This window comes from Triturus cristatus, chromosome 10 (genome assembly GCF_964204655.1).
Source record: "Triturus cristatus chromosome 10, aTriCri1.1, whole genome shotgun sequence".
Lineage (NCBI taxonomy): Eukaryota > Metazoa > Chordata > Amphibia > Caudata > Salamandridae > Triturus > Triturus cristatus.
Window position 1 is genome coordinate 391794595 of NC_140593.1, and position 23560 is coordinate 391818154.

Below are 23560 nucleotides of genomic sequence, written 5' to 3' on the forward strand. Positions count from 1 at the left end.
TCAAACAAACCAGCATAACAGCCAGGGTTGGTATTTATACTGAGCTGGCATCGCTCGTGCTTGACATTGCGTATAATTGTTCTTCTGCCTGTGTAATGAGTGCCGTACAGGGTCACTGATTCAACGTGTAACCTTATCACCAAGGGACCAATTGGAACAACGGAGGCGGGCGGTTACTGGCACTCTGGTGTGTCAGGTGTCTGCATGAGGCTCAGCCGCGCACTGTTGCTGCCCAGGGCTGGGCTGACATGTCACTGGACTTAAACCTGTTTCCAACCCACAGAATTTAAAAGCTGCAACAGGGAGAATGTCCGTCATGTATGAGATGCCGTATTACTACAGAGAACGAGAGGGGGCTGACTCGCTTTCAAGAACTTTGCAATCCACCGAGCTGCTGACACCGCTTGACCTGCCCCCACGACCAACCGTGTCACAAGCACGGTAAGAAACGCATATAATTCGATTTGTTTTATACACAGTGGTGTCTGCTAAGCACTTCCACCGAGCTGTGTAATGTCTGTAGTCCAGGAAACACCACAGCTATTTAGCAGCACACAGGAGTGAGCCGGCGTTGTATATGCAGACAGTACCTCACACAACTGTCATGCAACGAGAGCAGGTCGTGAACCAAGTGTGCGAAATATGGGGTAAATTATCAAGCACGGCGTTACAATTATCGCCGCTTTAGTGGCAGAAAACTGCCGCTAAAGCGGCGATAATGGGCTTGATAATATGCCCTTGTGAATTCCAATAGAAGCCCAGGTTCACACCAGAACATGGGCTTCTATTGGAATTCTCAAGGGCATACTATCAAGTCCATTAGCGGCAGTTTTTCCCCGCTAAAGCGGCGATAATTGTAACGCCGCGCTTGATAATGTGCCCCCTAGTATGTTTAGAACACGTTTGCTACCAAAGCGCTGTATTGTCAGCCAGCTAGACCCCACCCTTGAGTTTCACTAATTTGGAATGCCCCTTAGCAGCGCTCACCATGTTGAGTGACTAGTATCCCCTCATCATGAGGTATTTAAAGTACGAACTTTATGGCGCACTGGCACTCTAGGAATGTGTACAATCAGTGTCTTGAAAAAGTGAAAAAGTGCTGCATTTGAATACCTATGGTAGTCACCGTTTCCTCTCCTTACTCGCTGTGCTGCTTGCACCCGAGCACGCCGCTTCATCTTTTAAGCGTGCTCACGTCACGTTCCTGTGGCTTTTGGTTTCCTGCTTGGCTGCCTTTGTAATTACTGTGTTGACAGGTTGCTCCGGGTAGCACAGGACGATACTCCTAATTACTGCAGAGAATACTTTTCCGCTTTTAAATGGGGAGCCGAGCCTCGTGTCACCAATGGAATCAATAGGTCTTCGCATTGCAGTCTTTTCATTTTTCACTCGTCTTCTTTTCTTAACTGGTTACATTAATATTTTTTACGATATTTCTGCTAATTTTCGTCACCCGGGTATTCAGGGGGAGAGTCATTCATTTCATACATACTTTCTAAATTTAATGTAGATAGGAATGCGCAGAATTTTTTTCCTGAGAAATTGTGAGAATTTGCCTATTATACAATCTGAAAATTACAAAATGTCTGGTTTATGCTAAATTACAAATCTCCTCCAGACTCTTTTGCCCACACATTCACTTTGTGGCAAATTGTTTAGAGACTGGATATGGTGTGCTTTTTTTATTTGTTAAATGTGGGCTGAAAGATCAAGCCAGTACTTACTCATTAACATTTGCAGAATTGTTTACCTACCAACGTTAGTGCCCGTCCCACGTTTTCATACTTTTACTTCTACAAGCGCCATGACACTTGTGACATTTTTAACTGATTTCATGAAGTGTGCGTAGGTACTTAGCACTTTCCACACTTTATGCTCTTTTCAGCCGTGGCCCGTGCAAGTGAGATTGGTGGGGCAACGGGCTGTGTGGGGGCGGATGTCGACAGACGATGACGAGGGACAATTCATTATTTATTTAATTTTCCCTTGTGGTCGCGGGTCGAATCTTCCCTGACCGGGCTCATTGCTCTCACCTGCACGGGCCGCGGCTGGCTCTTATGTGGACTCAAATAACGCCTCAGTGAATCCCCTCTGCCCACCATGTCTAATGCATCCATCAGGCACTTTCTGGAGTCCATCGCTGTTTGAATACAGCCCATATAGACTGGACTATTTCAGTGACGCGCATGAGCTGTGCCAGTGATTGGTGAGGAATTAGTCATAATAGCACTTTACATGTCTTATGCTTCTCCGGGGACCCAAACAATGCCCCAGTGAATTACTGTGGCTCCCCAGACCCCTTACTTAGACACTTTTCATTGAATTGAGATGAGACTTGTGAGGACTTGGTCAAAACAGCACTTTACACTACCACCTTATGTACCTTGGGGGCCCATCCACGTTTTTAGCGAGGTGTATGTTAGGACACGTACGCCTTGGTATCAATAATTTAAATATGCATGTTTAACATGTATGAATTTTTTTACGCTAGCCTGTTTACAATGTGTTTTAGTATGAAGAATTAGAGAATTTTGTAATGGTTTTAATTAATCATGCAACGGAAGATGTGATGATGCTTAGGTACCGTTCTGCAATTGTGCACATACCTATTAATTAGTTGTGCAATGAAGTTCATTTGAAGGTCGAATCTCCTGTTTTTTATGTCTTGTTTAATTCAGCGCATGCACTGGTTGTTGCAAGACCTATTGTTAGCATCCATTGGGATTTGAGTCTACTGATTGCTTACCATTGTTTGGCTTTATTGTCACTCTCATTTGCTCGCTTTATATTTGTCAGCATCACTTGGATTTACTTCCTCTTCTGGTGATTGTCCCTCTCCTGGAGCATGGACCTATTTATTGTGTCCTTGCACTATTCCAACTTCAGGGAGTGCTTAATTCTTTTAGTGTAAGTGCTCTACAACCGTACATGCTTTCCAACTGTCTCATTTGTGTACTCCATGTTCCTCTTTCTTGCCTGTTTGTTTATTCCCTTGCACGCCCTCCCTCATTTGCTTTCCTTGCTTCCTCCATCCTCGCCCAACTTCCATTGCCCTTCTTGCTTTCCCACAGCCTCTGTAGTCCATGTGCTTCCCCATCCCTACCTGCTTGCCCTTCGTTGACTGTTCGCTTCCCCATCCTCACCTGCCCACTCTCTGTTGTCCTTTTACTTCCCCATCCATGCCCACTCTCTGTTGTCCTGGTGTTCCCCTTCCCTGACTGCCAGCCCAACCTCCACTGTCTATGTGCTTCAACACTCTGTTGCATCCTTGCCCCCTCCCTCCGTTGTCTGTGTGCTTCCCTATTGTCCCTCGCCTCTCCTTTTTTCCCCCACCAACATCCTTCTCTATCCACCATTTTAGCTCGTCCCCCACCTGTTCCCCAACCAACTTCCCGCTTTGTTTGTTTTTTTGCTTTAAAACAAAAATGCATTAACCCTATATCAAAAAATCCCATTTTATGCAGCTTTTTATTGACTAATTTATCTCGGATTGTTAAATAAAAAGAAAAAACATGTTTGCTCATTTTGAAGGTGAACAGATCCGTGCTGGCTCGTGCCCACAAAATGATGTGGTGGTTGCATCATAGCACTTTTGGTTACATTATTTTCTGCCATGCTGCCCAGCAGATGCGCTTCTGTACTGCATGGTGAACAATGGATGCCAAAGCCAATAGGTCTCGCCTATGAGCGAGCTGTTGTCTTTGGCAATCAGGCGTGAGGGGGTAACAGTGAGAGTGGGTGTGGGAGGGTAACGGGGTGGGCAGGGGGATGGGTAACTGGCCGGCGGGTGTTGATGGGTAACGGGACGGTTAAAAAAGCACTACTGATCCATCTGGGAGTGCTTGAGGTTGCAGGGGTGACCCAAACAGACTACGCATTGCTGGGGATGGCAATGCTGGTGGCCAAAGGGAACATTGTGACCCATTGGAAATCTTCCAAACCTCCAGTAATGTCACAGTGGAGACGCGGGGTGGACTGGTGTGCTCAACAAGATAAGCTAGTATACGAGGCACGAGGATGTCCGGCTAAGCGTGCTAAAATCTGGAATAAAGGGTCTGAGGTGGGGGTGTGGACTGATTATGAGGGCGTTCTTGTGAAACCAGTGCTTTAAATGGGCCGGTACTCCCCGGTACTGAGTACCGGCACTTCTTAGAATTATCACTCTGAGTACCGGCACTTCTCTACTGCCCTGGAGAGTACCGGTACTCATGAAAAGGTGGCTCATTGACTGTGCTGGTGAGCAGGAGTGGAACGTGTCTCCATCAGCCAAGGCGCCGCTTCTGTAGACCCATCTGAGCCCCAGCTGAGCTATTCAGCAGGGCTCCTTTGAATAATGTCCGGGTGCTCGCCATCACGCTGTGATGTGTTTGATGGAGCAGGGTCCGTTCAGGCCCTCTGCTGTCAATCACATTGCAAAAACGAAGGTTGCGATCACACTCCTTTAAGTATAAACAAGCTTAATGCATGAAGTTGTCCCTGTCCTGATGTTTAGGGTGCCAGTGGGTATTCTTTGCCTGAATTCGACCCACAGTACGCGTCTTACTGACGTTCATAATACGAGTGGCTCAGCAGCCCCAAGGGTGACTGTAGAAAAATAACGGGTGTCTGGCACAAGAATGTGCCCGTAAGAAAGAAAGTGTGTTCGCTTAATTGTAATACCAAACTTAAATAAGTGCTTCTGACGTAGATCAGAATGCAAGTGAATGAGAACCCGGTGCAACTCAGAAGTTAATAAAGTGAACACCGCTTCACCTAAAACACAAGACGTCTGCAATGGGACGTGGTGTCAATTACATGGAATAAAAGAACGTGTAACGTGACAAAGAATTGAAAGGAAACAAAAAATAGAAAATGCAAATGTGAGTCACTGTCTCCAATGTAAAATAACTGTGAATAGAAACCATGTTATTTCACGTGGTCAGGAACTTGAACGCATGATTGTGACATTAAGGCACCATTGTTTAACGGTAACTAGGTGTTACTGGAGCAGTACATCGATGTACTTTGTTTTTTTGAATGAATTGTACACACGTTGGTATCAAGCGCTTGGATTACAAAGAGTGATATTCTTGATTTTGGAATCGGGGTTTGTAGTCAACATTAGTGCTGCAGATCCACAAGATGATTTAAATGAAATTTGTAACAGAATTAAATACAAATTTGCCAACACTGTGATTGAAAGAATAATTATTCAAAAAGCAACAGCGGAGTGCCGGGAGGGTGCGATTTTCCTCGTGGGAGACCGTCCTCTTTACACTGTCAATCACATTCACACTATCCTGTGAATTTCTGCAAACACAGGAGTCATGGCAGTGGCAATCAGGCTACGGCCAGTCCGGCCCTGGTGGCAATTCAAAAAGCCATGGTAGGTGAAGAGTATAACATGGCTTTCATCATACCGAGTCTTTTGTGTGTCTGCTTATGTTTTGTGTTTGCCTGCATTTGGGGGCCTGTTTTTGTAAGAGAAAAGTGAAAGAAAGAGAGAGAGAATCAAGACACTCTCAGGAGGTATTTTAAAGAACATGTGTGGCACTTTGTACACGTCAGATCGGTGACAAAGATTCATAAATAACGTAAAAGGGAGGGTTGGTGGGTTGATGGGTGAGTGGATGAGTGAGTGGATGGATGAGTGAGCAAGGGTGGATGTATAGATGGATGGATAGATCGATGGATGAGTGAAAGCATGCATGAGTGCAAGAGGGTGGATGATTGGATAAAAGGGTGGATGATGGGTGGATAAGTGAAAGATTGGATGGATGAATGAAAGGTAGGGAGGATGGATGAAAGGGTGGGTGATGGATGAGTGAAAGGAGGGATTGAGTGAAAGGGTGGATGGAAAAAAGGAGTGAAAGGGTTGATGGATGAACAAAAGGATTGATGGATGAGGGAAAGGGTAGATAAAGAGATGGATGAGTGAAAGGATGAATGGATAGGTTTGGAGATAGATGGATGGATAGGTTTAGATATGAAGGGTGGATAGACGGAATGGTGAAAAACTGAATGATTGATGAAAGACTGAATAGATGATAGCATGTAACGGTTAAATGGCGGAGATCAGCAGATAAATGGTAGGATGAAAGGATGAATGGATAGATTGATGGAAGAGACAAGAGATATCTTCTGGGAAGGGTCATTATGAGTTGCTCCATTTGCTTGGTGCCATAAGAGCTTTGGTTCGACGGGGGGGTATTTTCAGTCTTCCTACAAGCGTGCTCAAGAATATATAGTATTGTGCCAAACAGCAATTAACAGTATGAAATTAAGAAGGTGCAACTATTGCAAAAAAAGGAAATGTTAACATATTATCACATTTCTTTTTCATTTTGTGTGAGTTAACCTGCTTTGTTTATATAAACACATTTCTCATGTGTTTTGATATGTGCTGCAACTAATATAGAAGTTTAGTTTCATCATGTCTTACCCTTAGCCCCGCCCCTAACCCCGCCCCCTCATTACACCTCTAGCTCATTTTAATGAGTACCTGCACTTATTTTTTCCCATTTAAAGCACTGTGTGAAACTAATGCCATTACCAGTGTATGTGATCTTGCATACTGTCGCTACTATGACTATGCAGTGGCGTAGCTAGGCTTTATGGTGTCCATGGTGGTCCTAGCCTTTGCTGCCCCTCAGCGAGCGTGAGATCGGGGGGAGTGGGGGGGGGTGTGCTGGCAATCGATTCCTGCATTTACCGCCCCTCGTGGCCGCAGGTGAGGGGGCGAAGCCGCCACCCCCAAAAATCGTGCTGTCTGGAGCAGACCGCCCCCCCAACCCCACTCCTTGCTATGCCACTGTGACTATGTTGATTTCAGCCCCACCAGGAGCCTTGTGTTGGTTTTAATGCGACCTGTTCTATCAGCAAGAAAAACAATAAAAACGTGTTTATCAAAAAAAGCGCTATGAAGCGGCCAGCGCTGGCCGCTTCATAGCATTTTTTTTTTACTTTCATCAGTGGGAGGGGGAGAACAAAGTGACATTAGGTGGGAGAAGAAACAGAATTAAAATAGCAGAGTAAAGAAAGGCAAAAAATGAAAAAGGTATGGTGCAATACATTATGTTATCTCAAGATAAGAAGAAAAAAAGTAATATACATGAAGTTATAAAAAGAATACATGGTATAGCAACAAAGCATGAAGCTATGTCCATATCAATCACACACAAAATTGTGAGGTTAAGTTAATTTGTGAAGTTTCAATGACTGATAAAGGAAAAGCCCAGAATTGGAGCACCGTGTTCTTCGTGGCATGAGTCATCTGGTAACATTATCAGACAACTATGTATTCATCCTACAACTGGGGTGCAGCGAAGATGAAGACATTGCGTATTAAGAGTAATCAAAGTACTCTTTCCATTCACCAATCAAAAACTGAAAGAGGAATGGGTTCATTTCCCATATACAAAGAAAGAGGTGTTATTTCAGGCCAATGTAAACAAGGTGTTTCCTGGGAAAACTGCTTGTTTAATACAGCAAAAAGAGGGTAAAAATGTTTACCATGATAATGTGGTGAAGCAAATACTGGTTGGGGGCAAACCAATAAAGGAAGAGTGACCCCAAGACGAAAGATATGAAGGCATATTCCCTAGAAAAAAACTGAATCACTATCCAAACATAACTACACTATACTTTCATGTTGTACAGGGTCACAGTACGGCCAGGGTTAGTCACCAGGAGCCAGTCTTCCTCCTCCCAACCAGGTTCCAACCCAAGAATCATGTCGGGGAAACTGTTTGGACCTGGCACCAGTCAGAGCCGGACTAGGAATGCAAAGTGGCATAAACAATGGGAGTGCGGGCGGGGGCGAGAAGGCACGGACTGCGGAAGGGGTGGAGAAGGCACGGGAAGAAAATAGTGCTCACAATCTAAATAAAACATACTGTGCAACACTCGAAGTAAGGGGGCCAGTAGCTATGGAAGGATACAAAAGCGACATGGCCCTCATAAGGAGGAACTAACAAGCCTATAAACTAATCGGAAGGCAGCCTTTAGGAACGACAAAGACACAAGCCAATGAAAAAGATGGGCGAGGGAGTGAGCGGGGCTTTCCTCACGTAGTCAACTACCACAGATCAACCACAGAGCAGCGCTTGCTCACTGGCTCAGGGCTCGACCTAAAAACGGCCCGAGGGGTCCAAAACCGGCCCCCACCCTGGCGGCCCACTGAGGAAACGGCCGGTGCCCCCTATGGCTAGTCCAGCCCGGTGACAAGTAAAACTCAGACACAAAGACTGCCATGCTGGAATAGAACCCCACAACACATACAGCACATTCCTAAATGAATCATAGATACTGAAGGTGGGCAAACTAGGAGGACGTGGGCCAGTTATTTGAAATAGAAAACAGACCTGACCGCAATGGCTTGCTGAGACCATGGTCGGTAAAGACTATACACTGAACACTGAAATGAGAACATGAAAGTTACTTTTAAAATGCAGTAATTTGCTTTCAGAGTAGTGAAAGCACAATGTTTAAGTATAAATTAGAATCTTTTGTGACTTTCTATTAAAAAACAGCAAAATGCAAATACATTTAAGAACTTGTATTCGAATAAGCATCAATATAATGAAATATCACATTCCCAATCGAGATAACTATTAATATATAAAAAGCCGAAGTTATCCTTGATGATGAAGGGATTATGCTGTTCTAAAATGGATGAATTTTTTAAACTAAAATTTAGTTTGAAAGACCCTGACCATTAAGCCCGCATTATAGACATATTGAATTAGTAAAGATTAGTGCAGTGGCGACTCGTCTGCTAAGGTGGGGGAGCGTCGCCCGACTGCCAGGAGCAGCAAAAAAGGTAAAAATAAAATGATAATAACTGAATGTTATTATCATTTTATTTTTTCCTCCTGCTGTGGCAGTGCATGAGGGGGTGGTGCGGAGCTGCAAGGGAGGAGTGGTAGAACACTCCTGTGCGCAATGACTGTTTGGTCGGCCCTCTCGGGCCGCCCAAAACAATAATGCGCACTTCCCTGTTCTCCATGCAGGCTGCATTACAGCCTGCATGGAGAACATGCCCACCCCTCCAGCCCCTGGCTGACGGCGCTCAGACCAATCACAACACTGCACTGCAGCGTTGTGACTGGCTTAGGGGCGGGAGCCTGGCTGCCTCCTTCCTGTTCTGGCCTGGAGTCAGACACAGGCGACCAGGAGAGAAGACGTGGGACCCGGGGGCGGAGCAAGGTAAGTTGTTTAAAAAAAAAAAAGCAGCCCATGTCACCCCCTGTGCCTGGCCCCCCACCCGCGAGCCGTGACTGCTACCCCTGGATTAGTGTGCTGTGCTGCTTCGGTGCATATATCGAAAGTGAGCTCTACAGGGCGTGCGTGCATCTATCATATCATGAGGTACTCATGCAGAGTAACCAACATAATTTGAATGTGGAGAATCTACCATTGAGCAGATCTGGCACATTGGTCACACCTGCAGCAACACCTGCAGCAACACCTCTAGTACGCCATGCATGATTATTTAAATCATGAGCACAGCTGAAGGGATCAGGAGATTGAAATTATAGGTAGGTTGAGATTAACAGTTAGTTGAAATGAGTCAGGCCCATTGTCGCCGAGTCCCCGAAACAGAGGCACATGATGGGAAACCCCTCGCTGACGGACCCCTTACACCTCCTCTGCAGGGTGCTGGCGGTCCCTTTAACGTAGACTGGCTCGCAGTAACAACCGAAACGCCTCCCCTGACGTCACAGACACCGGGCCAATCAGAGAGTACCGAACACCCTAAGGCGGAAGTCAGGACGGACGAAGGCGCGCAAGCCAGAGGAGGAGAGGTCGTAGCAGGAGAGAGCGGAGCGAAGAAGACGGAGAGTGAGCAGGAGAGAGGAGATCGGGATTCGGCGGCCGGACGGAGCGGAGAGGAAAGAGCTGCAGAGCCAGGAGGCCAACTTCACGGCGACTCGCCCTGCCACGCGCCTGGAGGAGCGTGGCTGGGAAAGGTACGGGGCCGGATCCTGGGCTTCTTATCCACACGGGGAGGGAGATAGACGGGTGTTTTTCTTTCAAGGGAGGTCACAGGGTTATGGGGGAGGTTCTTTGTCAGGAATCCCTCGCTCACCGAGTTGCTTTGATCCCACGTGTGTTGTTTGGTGACGGAACCCCGGTGACTCCTCACTACCCTTCCCCCCTCAGCTCGTAGCAGGACAGGATAATCCCCTAATATATTGGTGTTCCCTTCCTTACATGTCCCTCGGAGGGTTCCCGCTGAGACGACTTCGGAAAAGAGGAGAAGAGGACGAGCAGACGACCCCAACAGACGAGTCGGGAGAGAGAGAGAACAAGAAACTGTCCCTGTATCTATAAATAAAACCTTAGTACACTTACGGCGTCTCGGGGTATCCTTGCTCTACGCAGGCGGAATATAGCGCCTAGGTGACACCCATATACTGCATTCATGGTTATAATACAACTTGCATAAAGGTAACTGTAAAGCGGTCCGGTGAGACAAGTGATGCCTATTTCTAAACTCTTTGGAAAGTAACACTGGCTTGAGGGAGACAGATGGGCAGGTGGGGTAGTATAAAGAAACACGAACAATGGGCGGGTGGGGGATAATAAAAAACGTGAACAACAATAATAAAGAAACACATACCAAGGGCAGTGGCATAGCAAGGGGGGGGGGTCAGCCCCAAGCAGTACGAGTTTTGGGGGCGGCGGTTGGAACCCCCCTGCTCTCAACTGTGGAGGTCGCGGGGCAGCGGATGCAGGAATCGCCAACAACCCCCGCTCTTAGATTCTCAGGTGCCACCATGGGTGGCCTAAGGCCTCCCACTTTTCCCCTGCCTCCCATAAGTCACTAAAAGACAAATATACTTGTCTGCATTAATAGAACTAATTCGCTCTTAGAGCCATCAAAAAATTTGTACTATGTATATATATTTTTTTCAGCCATCCCAGCTCAGAGAAACTCTACATAGGGACCTCTGTCCGCCACATCAAGAAATTATATCTTCTTGCTACATGCAAACTACAATACGGTATGGTTTACGGTAGATAATTACCAAAAATCATGTAAATAGTGCACGTTTATTCAGCCTTTCACTAGTTCCTACTTTTTTTAATTCACACTGGCATTACAAGTCCTACCCTTGAAAAAAGTTACACCCTGATAAAGACCTTCGCATGAAAACGTGCCCCTTAGAAGGTCGAAACGCGTTGGTTCTAATTCCTTTGGGAGAGGCCCTATATAGAACCGAATATACGTTTGCTCCTACTATATGGACAGAAAATAAAGCCCTATTAGTTGGGTTTACTTATCGAGTTCGATAACTTGGTTTGCCCTCCTTGTGGCCTAAAAAGGACTATTGTATTTTGAGGATAAATGATATAAGAGTTGTATATATGAAAAAATAGTAGGACCAATACATGTGTGTATATTTGTAATATGTCGGATATAATTTTTTGTCTGATGTATATATTTATATGTACTGTTAATGTTGTATATATGTGTATTTTTCACAAGTTTGATATATAGAAGCTATATGCGAAGGTTCATTTCTAGCTTGTTCCGTGATAGGAATATCTGTTTTTGCTAAACTAAATGTGTAATTGAGATATGTATATATTTACAGCTTAGGGCTAATTAAAAAAGCCATCTGAGGCAAAAGGAAAAATCAATTGATGGTGTCGGAGGTAATTGTTGTTTTCTGTATCTAAGCCCTAGCCATGCCACTGACCAAGGTCGGGTGAAGAGGGGGATGAATAAAGCCGGCCAACAGAAACAGTACCTAAAACACAGCGTGATAGCGAAGGACACTAATTAAGATGAATACATTAAATTAATCAATGAGTGCGTGGTCAATTCTCCACAGAAGAAACAGGAAGTGGCGCCAAGACATGTGCTGGCCAAACAGGATGCAGAAAAGAAGAGTGACTATGAATGGCAAGCAATACGTGGGCTGCAAGCCCCTTATTGTACACAATAGTGTATTGCGCGTGAGAGCGCATTGTCTAGCGCATGCTTTTCACACAAGCTCGACCCTACAAATCATTGTTAAAGCCAATATGTCTCAAAGGCGAAGCCAATGCTTCTTAGACTTGTTACAAAAATCAACCTCTGTTGGAGTGATGGCAAGGGCGTTTGAAGGTGGGTGCATGTGGTTGAGAGACAGAGATGGAATGGGAGAGAGACAGAGATGGAATGGGAGTGGGAGTGGGTTAGGGAGTGATTGTGCACATTATAGTTGTAATACCTCTAAACTTTGTCATCGATTCTACCAACATGACTGTCTTCATCAACTTAGTTCAAAATGTTGCTTCATGAACTGTGTCTCTAATAGCCTTAATTGCAGTCTGCCGGCAAGCACCACATAGAAGTAGTATTTACTAAGAAATATTTTAAATAAACACGTAAAAACGATGGAGAGATTATTATATAATTTTTCTTACTTTCTCTCGCTTGACGTTCAACTGCTGGCACCTTGGATGTGAATGAATCAATGATAAACAAGCATTAGCAAAGCCAATAGGTCTCTCCTATGAGACCTATCGGCCTTGGCAATGACTTTACCCCCAGGTCCCTCCTGTCCTCGTCCCATTCACGAACAGCAGGGGCGTCAGGAAGGAAAGAAGGCCAGCAGCACACCAACAAGCCAGGCAGGGAGACCAGGAGCACCGCCCAGCGCAGCCCCTGGACCCCCAAAACAGCTGCATCAGCACTCCTCCCAGTCCGGCCAAGCCATAGGAAGACGCGCGCTGGAACCCGGAAGAGATCCGGAGAGCCGGCGCCCCAGCCGCAAAGGGCCGGGCGCCCATCAACGCGACTCCCAGCAAGCCCGGCAGGCCAGGAGACGCGGAACAGGACGTCGAGGACAGCCCAGCAGCCCGACGAGACATCCATGGAAGAAAAACACAGGTAAGTCAGCAAACACGTCCCATTCTGTCGAAAGACAGAAAAAAAGAACAGGCTGCATGCTGGGCTGGTACCGCTTATGTACTCCCAGCGGGAGGGAGTGGGGTAGGTATCACAGCATGCTCCTGTTCTTTTTTTCTGTCGCGGAGATAGTAATCTCCACTTGTTAGGAATGGGACGAGGACAACGGGACCAGGAGTAATGAAGATTACTGGTAAGTAATAGGACATTAGGGAGGCCGCAGAGTAGAGTGGCTGATGCGCAGCATGACTGAAAATAAGGTTAAAAAAAGCTACTATGCAGCCGTTCCGTTATTTTGTATGCATGCAGCAACATGGATGGGCAAATCTACAAAATGAGGTGAACATTTTTTTCCATTTATTTACCAGTCAGGGATGGATTAGTAAATAAAACGTTCCATAAAATGTATTTTTTTGATATATCACTAATATGTTTCAATCTTTTTTTAAAAATCTGGGCGTGGGTGGGGTGGGGAGCAGGCATGGGACATGGCAAAATGAAGTGAGGGAGGACAGAGCGAGAAGGATGCTGGTGGGGAGGGAAGAACAAGTGAGAGACAACAATGGTCACGAACAACAGAGGGTGGGAAATGATGGAACACGGAAAACAAAGGGTGGGAGGGCGAGGATGGGAAAGCACATGGAGGGCTGGCAGGCAGGCGAGGATGGGAAAGCACACAGATATAGAGATAGGGAACAGAAACAGAGGTCAGGTGGTTCTGGAAAAGCAGGCAGATAACTGAGGGTGGGCAGGTGGGGAAGAATGGGGAAGCACACAGATAACAGAGGTTGGGAGGGCAGGGATGGGGGATGGTGAAGCACACGGTAAAGGAAAAATGGGCCGGTTTGAGTACAAAGCTTTCGGACATCACAGGGTGGGCATGGAAAGGGAAGAAAATAGACACTGTAGGGTGGGTGGCTAGCCATCGGGAAGCACAGAGACAACAGAGGGTGGGTGAGCAAGGATGGGTTAGCATATGAACAATAGAGGGGAGTGTGGAAACAAGAATGGCAGGGGAAGGTGGGAAGGCAGGGTGGAAGCAAGAACAGTAACTGAGGGAGAGAGGGTAAGGGGAGAAACACATGTGTGAGAAAGAGGAACATGAAGGATAAAAGGGAGGCAGCTGGAAATCATGTGCACTCTCATAGAGTGCTTAACTAAAACGAAAAATGTGACACCTGAAACAGGAGTAGTGGCAGGACACAAGTAATGGGTCCATGCTCTGGCGGAGGGACAAACACCGGAAGAGGAAGGAAAGTCAATGGAATGTGACATATAAGAGGCAAACAAATGAGAGTGAAAATAAAGCCAACAAATGGTAAGCAATAGACAGGCTCTAAGCCCACTGTAAGCTGGCAATGTGCCTTGCAGTAGACAATGCCTGTGCTGTCTTGGGTGAGACTTAATACGAGCTCATCTCCCAGGCCCAATAAACTTAGATAGAGGAAACAGGATCTTCCATCAGACATCTAGGTGGTTCTCAGTCCTTTAATTTTTTAGTAGCACCATGTTCCATTTCTATTGCCATGGGGGGAAAGCCCTTTACTATTTCTTTGTAAATCCAGGGACCGCCATTTGACAACCTGATATAAGTCTAACGGATCTTGCTGGGACACATTAAGAGGCTCACTACGATGTCGGGTGGAATCACTCCGCCCGACACCGTATCGGTCATCGGACCGATACCTAGTTGTCGGTCCCGACCGCCCCATTATATTTTTCTATGGGAGCATGCATTCCGACGGGAAACCGGCCGGAATGCATGCTCCCATTGTAAAATGGGAGGTGCAGTCCATCCCAGCGCAAGATGCCTTCCACAAGGTGCAGGGATCAACAGGGGGGCATCATAGGGGGCCCTGCTGGGAAAATGAAAGGCCCGCCCTTGAGATTACATGGCACATTCCAACTGGCGGACGGGCTCCCTGAGCCCGTCGAAGCCAGCTGGAATGACCGGTTGGATTCCTTACCGACCGCCTACATCTTAATAGGCGGTCGTAAAGGAATCCGACCGGCACATTACGATGCCATTCGCATCATAATCGGCCGAAAAGTCTATTTCCTTTGCAGAAATTCATGTTAGACACCACAATCAACACGATCTTCAGAACAAATTTCCTGTAATTCAACCAGTTTCACGACTCGTAACCAGTTCAAATATTGCCTTTTGTGTGAAAGAGATTCAAATTTTGGATCTTGGAAGTTTGAAGAGCTTCCACACTGCTGTATTGTGATCTCTAGTAAGATTGGTGAAAGACTCCGTCTGTCAAGGGACCTCTCAGAGGAAGATATGGTGGATTTAAGTCTTTGTGTAAGGCCATTCGTTGGGTGTGCTTGGCACAAGAGCAAATCCTCTATCAACCTGCTTACTTTGCTGGTTAGGGTCTAAATTTGCACATGTAAAGTGCAAGTCAAACAGGAGTTTGTGGAGACTTGAGAAACCAGGCAGCATTCACACATACACTATATGTTTGATCAGACTAATGCTCTTGAGAGCTTTCCTTCTTTAGCTACGTTTTAATGGTTTCACAGTGTGAGTAAAAGTGAGCGTAAGAAATGTGTCATTATTTACCCCACACAGGGAGCAACTTCTTGCGACCGATCATTCTTTCAATGAGCTATATGCATATTTGCACTGTTAATCAATGGCTTCAATGTCAAATACAGATATGTCTGGGCAAGTCATTGCAGAAACTGATTACAATATCAAACGTTTTTCTTGCAAAGGCCTTTTCAACAATGCTGGAGGCCATTAGTGTTGTGTTTTTCCTACAGATTAAACGTTCTGTGCATTAGAATGTCAATACTGTCGCTGGAGTAAGGCCAAATAGTGAAATAAAACTGATTTTATTGTTTTACTAATGACCATCATTATAATTGGAGTTTTCAGATATGTGTATACCTTCAACTGAATAAAATAAAAATAAACAGTGTATACTTTTAAAGCAATAGCAATAGGTCCTTCTTTGAAAAAGGGGCGCAATCAAAAAACAAAATTCCTTCCGTATATAAATATTATATATTTGCCTTATATTAGTTTTCCTTTTCCACCTTAACCGAGCAATGTTTTGTATTGAGGAGATCATTTTACTATGAATCAAATCCCTTTCGAGCTCTCATTGAATTTCCCTCCTCTAGCAATGCCTAAAATTTGTCTGACTCATCTTCAACACCAAACTTTCTTTTGTACTTCATGTCAATACCGTGTTTAAGTGTGTACTATGATTCCTGTGTCCTTAAGAAAATTAGACATATGCTGCTCCACAGTGGCGTAACAAGGGGGAGGGGGGTCCCACCTGCGGTCGTCGCGGCAAAGGCAGGAATCACCAGCACCCTCCACCCGCTCTTACCTGCGGCTGTTGCGAGGGATCGCCAGCACCCTCCACCCGCTCTTCCCTGCAGCTGTTGCGAGGGATCGCCAGCACCCTCCACCCGCTCTTCCCTGCAGCTGTTGCGAGGGATCGCCAGCACCCTCCACCCGCTCTTACCTGTGGCTGTTGCGAGGGATCGCGAGCACCCTTCACCCACTCTTACCTGCGGCAGTCACATGGCGGCAAACGCAAGGGCCACCACGGGCGGCCAAAGGTCTAGCTACGCCACAGCTGCTCTAGCATGACATCTCTAGAAAAGATTTTTAAGGGGGACACCCAAAGAGCCACATTTAAAAATGGTGCAGCTACCTATAAACTGCAAACATCACGTGTTCAGACGTGTGTGTGTGTGCGTGTGTGTGTGTGTGTGTATATGTATATATATACCTACAGAGAGAGAGAGTACCATTACTTACCAATTATTCTTTCACACATTCAGCCTCGACTCTTATTTCTTTCTTCCTCTCTTTTATTTTAATGAACTTTTCTTCCATTCTTTTCATCTCTATTTCTTTTTTAATTGCTGTCACATCGCTATCTCACATTTTCTTTCAATTTCTACTCCTATCCTTGTCTAATCCTATAGGATTAGCTAAACAAATGGAGTCCTGCCTCAACAATTGCAACAACATGTATGAATGGTAGCCTGAAAATAAAAACTTTGGTAAAACTTCAGAAAGTTTAAAGCATCACTGTCCTGCTCATTTTTGGTCTGAAGCTCAATGAAGTTTTCCCCACATCAATGAGATCTCTTCATCTGCTTCTGATAAGGAGCACCCGGACAGTTGTGATGTCTGGCAAGGTGCTGCATACTCATCTCAATAGAGGTAGGGTGCACTGAGTGAAAAATTGGTAGTGGTGTAAAATAACATAATAGGGACAGTCCAGCGAAATTGGACCAATCATGCAGTTGTGTGTGTCAGATGAGAGCTTATCCTTGACCTGTATGTTTTAGCCTTGAGATTCCTGTTACCATGGCCATCATTATGGCAAAGACAATTAGCCATTAAGCTGTTTAAACAGGAAAACAATGCTAGCCAAGTGTTTGTGTCAAAATGATTCAACAGACGCTGTTTCCTTAGCTAGCGTGGGTTATCACTTGGAAATGGATAAGTAGAATGGGGTTTGAAGGGTTAAATGATAAGCATTAGGAGGGGAGAGGCTTTAGCTGTTATGGATGAAAAGACAGGAATGGGGATAGTCTGAAAAGTAACGGAAACTCTTAAAGTTCTTCCAATCTTGCGATTATTGTGTGTGTTGCATAGAATGAGCTTTGATAACAACCGGCAGAGAGAGTTGAGTAGGACACAAGCTATAGAAACAGTATCACATGCAGTTTACAGTTTCTATGCTGATTGCATGCACACTTATGAGTGCATCACTGGACCACAAACAAGCTTTTCTTTTATGTCACAGGGTCACAAGACCTACAAAAGATAAGAAAGTAGTTAGAGGTCAGTGGTCTAATTTGCATAATAGTCGTCATGTTCCTAGGCCCCAGGCATTTCCATAAATATTCCACAGCTTTCCCAGCTTCTCCAAACTTACTTGGGCACACCCTCCCAGTCGCTGTAGCATGAAGAGCAGGATAGGCATCACGAACGGTCACGCTGTAGCGTGAAATTCTGTTGGGTGTCGCAGACAGTCATTACTGGAGATTCCCGTTTGCAGTCACATTGGGCTGTCGATGCTGTAGAACATAGTGCAGATCTCACATTGGCGGTCATCGTTAGCAGTGTCAGTTTCACCAGAGCTTCGCATTGGCGGTCGGCTCGTGCAGCAAGATCTTGCTGCAAACAGGCCAATTCATGAAGAGCCCAAAACTTTGGGATTTCTCCTTTTCTTTTAGAAGGAGTTCAGCTGATGCCATACTAAGGGTCAAGGACCTGAGGGGCACCTCTTGGGTACCAAGAACTTACTCCAGCAGAGGCCAGCAGAGCCCAGGCAGTCCAAATTGCAGGTTCAGGCAGCAGGTCACCTGGGCATCTGCAGGGAGGCCTCTGGGACTTGTTATGCCACAGGGCTCAGGACAGGAGGTTCAGTCAGCTGACCCTTGGAGTTACTTCAGCCTGGGATGAAGAGTGCAGGTTCAGTCTTCCTTCACAGCAAGCAGGGCAGACCTCAAGCAGCAGGGAAGCATGGCGTTCTTCTTCTGTAGTATCCACAGGTCCAGGAGTGTACTGAAGAGGTGGGTCTGGGAGTCCAATATTTATAATTGGTGCCAACTTTGAAGTAGGAGAAGTTTCTAGAAGCTTTAACCTCCAGAGGTTTTTTGAATTTCCTGCCTCCCTGCCTTACCCCCAGCTTGTCTGGGTGCGCATTAGATGGCAATGAAACCCTTTGTGAGTGTGATGAGGCAGAGTCTTTGTGATATGCAAGTGTGGTAGGTGACAACTCCCCCCTGACAACTCCCCCCCTATCAAGTCAGAGATGGCGCATCCTGCCAAAGCCTAGTCCCCCTTTGTCTCACTGTCTTGAAGTAATATACAAAGAACAACTGCCAGCTACACCTAGTCATGTGACCCAGGAGCAGGCTACAGTCACCAAATGGTTAGGACAAGAAAATGCCAACTTTCTAAAAGTGTAATTTTCAAAATTGTGACTTAAAATCCGACTTTACCTTTAAAGAGGGTTTTAAATTACAATTATGTAGAGTCCAAACTCAACTTTCTCTCGTGCTCATAATTGAAAGTTATCACTTATTATTAAGGCTGGGAGTAGTGGGCGTAGTGAGGCTACGTGAAGCATTACGGAGTGGGGGCAAATCCACGCCCACCCGCACACTTCGCGTAGCCCCACTACGCACCGCCCGCCTCCCTCCCACCCTCATTTTACAATTACTTAGAACATTACATATAAAGAAAATTACTTATCTGAGCTGCCGCGTCCCGGGGCTCCATCTTGCTGCTTCCTGGCTAGCTTCTTCCTCAAGAATGCGCATGCGCGGGCGCCCGCGCAAGTGCATTCGTGAGGAAGAAGCTAGCCAGGACGTAGCAAGATGGAGCCCCGGGACGCGGCGGGACGCGGCGGGACGCGGCAGCTCAGGTAAGTGATTTTCTTTATATGTAATGTTCTAAGTAATTGTAAAATGAGGCGGGAGGGAGGCGGGTGGCGGGCAACTCTGCTCTGCCGCGGCGTGTGCGTAGTCTGCCCCTGCTACGCCTACTTTGCGAAGCGCGAAGTGGGCAGTACTACGCACACTCCACGGGCGGAGAGGAGCACTGCACCCACCCTTACTTATTATATGTAATAAGGTAACCGACTTTTATTCTATGGGAGATGCAGGCCTTGCAATAGTGAACAACTAATTTAAGGGTTTTTCACTACTGGAACATGTAAAACTTAAAAGTACATGCCCAACGTTTTGAATACACTGCAATCTGCCCTCTGGGCTGTGTAGGGCCTATCCTAGAGGTGACTTATATGTATTAAAAAGGAAGGTTTAGACCTGGAAAAAGGCTTATTTTGCCAGGTTGAAATGTCAGTTTAAAACTGCACACAAATGCTATAGTGGCAAGTCTGAGGCATTTTTTTAAAGGCTACTTGAGTGAGTGGCACAATAAGTGCTGCAGGCCCACTAGTAGCATATCATTACCAGGCCCCGGGTACATCTAGTACCACTTTAATAGGGACTTACAAGTAAATTAAATGTGCAAATTGGATGTAACCCAATGTTACCATGTTTCAGGGAGAGAGCACAAGCTCTTTATCACTGGTTAGCAGAGGTAAAGTTTGCAGAGTCCTCAGGCTAGCCAAAACGAAGTCAGCAAAAATGGAAGCATTGAATGCCAAAAGTAGGGGGAAAACCACACCAAGGATGTAAGGTCTAACAACAAGGGATTGTTCCTTGTGCATATAGGAAGTAACCAATGCAAAAGATTATGATACTTTAAAATCAGACCCGGAGAGGTGCTTATTTTCCTGGATTTCCATGCATGTTGCATTTTGCAGGGATCTATTAAACAGACACTAAAGACTAATATTAGTTATTCCATCACAGTTATGTATTTAAAAATGGTTTTGAATATAATACAAATTAGTAACACAAGCTTTCAACATAAGTCTTTTAGACAGAACAAAGACTGCACCATGCCATTCATTGGTGTGTCATTTAACCTCTAAATGGAATTTTATTTTAAGATTTCCCTTATAACAAAAAAAACAATGGATGGCCTTTTAGGTCTCATAAAAAGACACACTATAAATGTTGCTAACCCCATTGCAACTACCTTAGGTGCTGACGCAGATCCATTGAGCTACTTCCTCAAGCTAAGTGGTGTGTTTATTTTCTCATTAATTAGATGTTTCTTGCCTTCACCATGTAGTTTCAAAATGTGCTATGTTTGGGCAGTAGAAGGGAGGAAGAGTCGACACTGCAGGTGGGAGCATTTTTATGAAATGTGAAGCGAGGTGGAGGCGCTGTACCTGCAGGCAGTGAGCTGAAGGGAATGGGGGATGGATCCGGATCAGAAATATCTTCTGGGCCATTGACTAAGATCAGTGATGGCTCCTCAACTAAGGCAGAGGAGCGTCGCCCCACTGCTGTATGCAGTGTAAAAAAAGGAAAAATAAAATGATAATAACCCAAGGTTATTATCATTTTAGTTTTCCCAGTTGCGGCTTCTCTCAGAAAAGGGGGAGGAGTGATTTTCACTCCCTATGTGAGCATGAGTGCTTGGCCGGCCCTCTTAGGCTGCTCAAAACTGTCATGCGCACATACTGTTTTCTCCATGCAGGCTGCATTACAGCCTGCATGGAGACCATGCCCAACCCTCCAGCCCCTGGCTGAGCGCTGTGTCATGGTGCTCAGACCAATCACAGTGCTGCATTGCAGTGTTGTGATTGGCTGCAGGGAGCCTGGGAGCCCTGATGTTGCCTGTCTTCACCAAGAAGACAGGAAGAAGACATAGGAGATGTAAGTGATTTTTTTAACCTATTCCCCCCTCGCCCCTTCCCTCCACCCTTCCCCACTGCTGCTAACAGGTAGCAGCCACCGCTGGGAATGATGTGAAGTGATAGAGCCGTAATGGAAGGATTGCAATCAAAAGTAATCACAAAGATAGAAAGGTACATTTTAACCTATGCCTATATTGCTGGAAAGAAATTAGGGTAAACTCTACTACTTCATTGTTTGAGGAAACTGTAACTTATTAAATTATGTGGATGCTGTGATTTGGTACCGAAGTCCCTTCCCACCTCAGCTATGAGAGTCGCGTTCAAAGTTGGATACATAAACAACTTTGTGGTTTTAAAGTGAGTCCCCGAGGAGCATTAGATAGATGTAATTAGGTTGAGGAATGAAGATATGTTATTCACTATGGTGCGCACACTGAATACCAACCCCAGTAATGAGGACAAAAGCCAGAAAAAAATCTAAGGTGTAAGAAATGGAGTATTAGTTGAGTGGGATGAGAGCCCACCTCAAATAACAATCACAGTCCTTGTCAGGGTCAATTACAAAAGTCACTGAATTAAACCTGTGCTCAAATCTTTGGTAGCTATGACACAGAGCAGCCAGACTTAACTTAGAGGTAATGTGTAAAGTATATATGTAGTACTCATACAGTTATAAAGTTAAAACAGAAAAGAAGAGAACCCCAAACCAATTTAGAAGAATAAAGAGTATTCTGATAAAATAAAATGAAACCAAAATTACAAGAATTCAACTAGTAGAACCACATTGATGATTTTTTTTATAGTTTATACTTGAAAATAGGCTAAAAAGCACTAAGAGCCAACCGTGAACAACTCATTTGCGCTAGACCGGAACAAGGGTAAGATTTAAGGCCAACTTCGATGGAGTGCATGTCGGATATAGGACTAGGGTCTCCCTGTCACAAAGTTACCTTCTCACTTTTATGGAGGTAGAATGTCTTCAGAGGGGCTAGCCAGCTGACTAGACCTGCGGAAGGACTTGATGATGATGAGGAGCCGCCGGTGAGGTCTCGGAGTAGATCAGATGCCGCACAACGTCGGATCCATTGAAGCCGTCAATGAAGTTTGTCAGCGTTGCTTGGATGCTGCTTGGTGTCAAGCCTGGTGAAGCTATAAATTGGGTGCTGCATGATGTCGAGTCAGAGGATGCTGGCGATTATGTGTTGCTCAGTGTTGAAATTGGTGAAGCCATTGATGAAGGTTGTTGGAGTCAATGCTCAGCTTCGAGTTCTGTGAAGCTTTTAGTTAGGCAGGGAGCAGTACGCTCTCACCGCAGCCAAGGATCCTAGAACTTGGGGACGGTACTTGGGAATCAGGATTCACTCTCACAGAGGCCAGCAGAGGAGACCAGGTCAGGTGGTCAGGTTCTGTCAGGACTGGTCAGCTGGAAAGCAGGAAAAGGCCTCTGGAAACCTGTTGTCGCCCTGTAACTCAAACCGAGACACATGAGAGCAGCGTGGGGATTGCAGGGAGCCTGTGATGTGGCCCCAGTGCTTTCTGGGACCAGGAAGAAGGAGGCCGAGCGCGACGCTGGAGGTGGTCGGCAGCTCCAGGTAAGTTTTCTTTTTTTTTTTGTTAAACCCCCCCTGCATGCTCCCCCTCCCCCACTCCCCTGCGCCCCCTCCACCCACCCCACCTTTTTATTGTGGCGGCCGCCACTGCAAAACTTCACAGTGCTTGTGTAAGTAAGCTTTTCTCAAAAACCTTCTCCTAACATCCCAAATCTTCTACCTCCTTAATAGCAAGCACATATTAACAGGGCTTGCTTTGTAACGCACGCTATACAAATGTCATAGAGGGATACCTTATCACACCGCGTGGACTCCTTGCTTTTTGCATCACTCCGTCCCATATAAAGCAGGAGAAGCTATTTTACTACCAGACAAACATTATTATAAAAATGCCCCTCGAACTTTAACCATACCAAGTCTATAGTTGTTAAGAGTACGATAGTTAGACTAGCCATGAGCTTCATGTACTACTTTAAGACCAGGAAAAGTTATGTAACTTCAGTGCATGCCGCCCTTATTGCACAAGACACACTGCTGTACAATATTAGATATCAGAATCCACCCTTCAGTGACCTGGCCGTTTCATGGTTTGTGCGGACACATGGGTTCATGCTACTGTGCTTGCTGGGTTGCATCAGTTGCTTCACTGGTAGTTGTTTCTGCTGCCGCTTAGTAACCTGTTGCTAGAGTTCGACACGAGTCACACGTTAATCATTTATGTACCTTCCCTTGGGCGTCAATTTACTTGACACGGATCCCACTGCACTGTGTTTTGATGTCAGGTTTTGAAGTTATGGTTACATGAAATAGGAGCAAGCGTTGAAATGTGCAGTTGTGCAGCAGATGGACTCTGTTTATTAAAG

The 23560-nt window shown here is 45.6% G+C and overlaps 1 protein-coding gene across 1 annotated transcript in view; it reads left to right on the forward strand.

Annotated features, from left to right (window-relative positions):
- Positions 1-222: 222 nt before the first annotated feature.
- The window catches only part of SPMIP4 (sperm microtubule inner protein 4), a 312584-nt gene continuing 289246 nt past the window's right edge, over positions 223-23560 (forward strand). The window contains exon 1 of the mRNA XM_085631652.1: positions 223-441. Within this exon, the coding sequence (XP_085487778.1) occupies positions 308-441 (134 nt within the window). The 5' untranslated portion in view covers positions 223-307. The remainder of the gene's footprint in view (positions 442-23560) is intronic.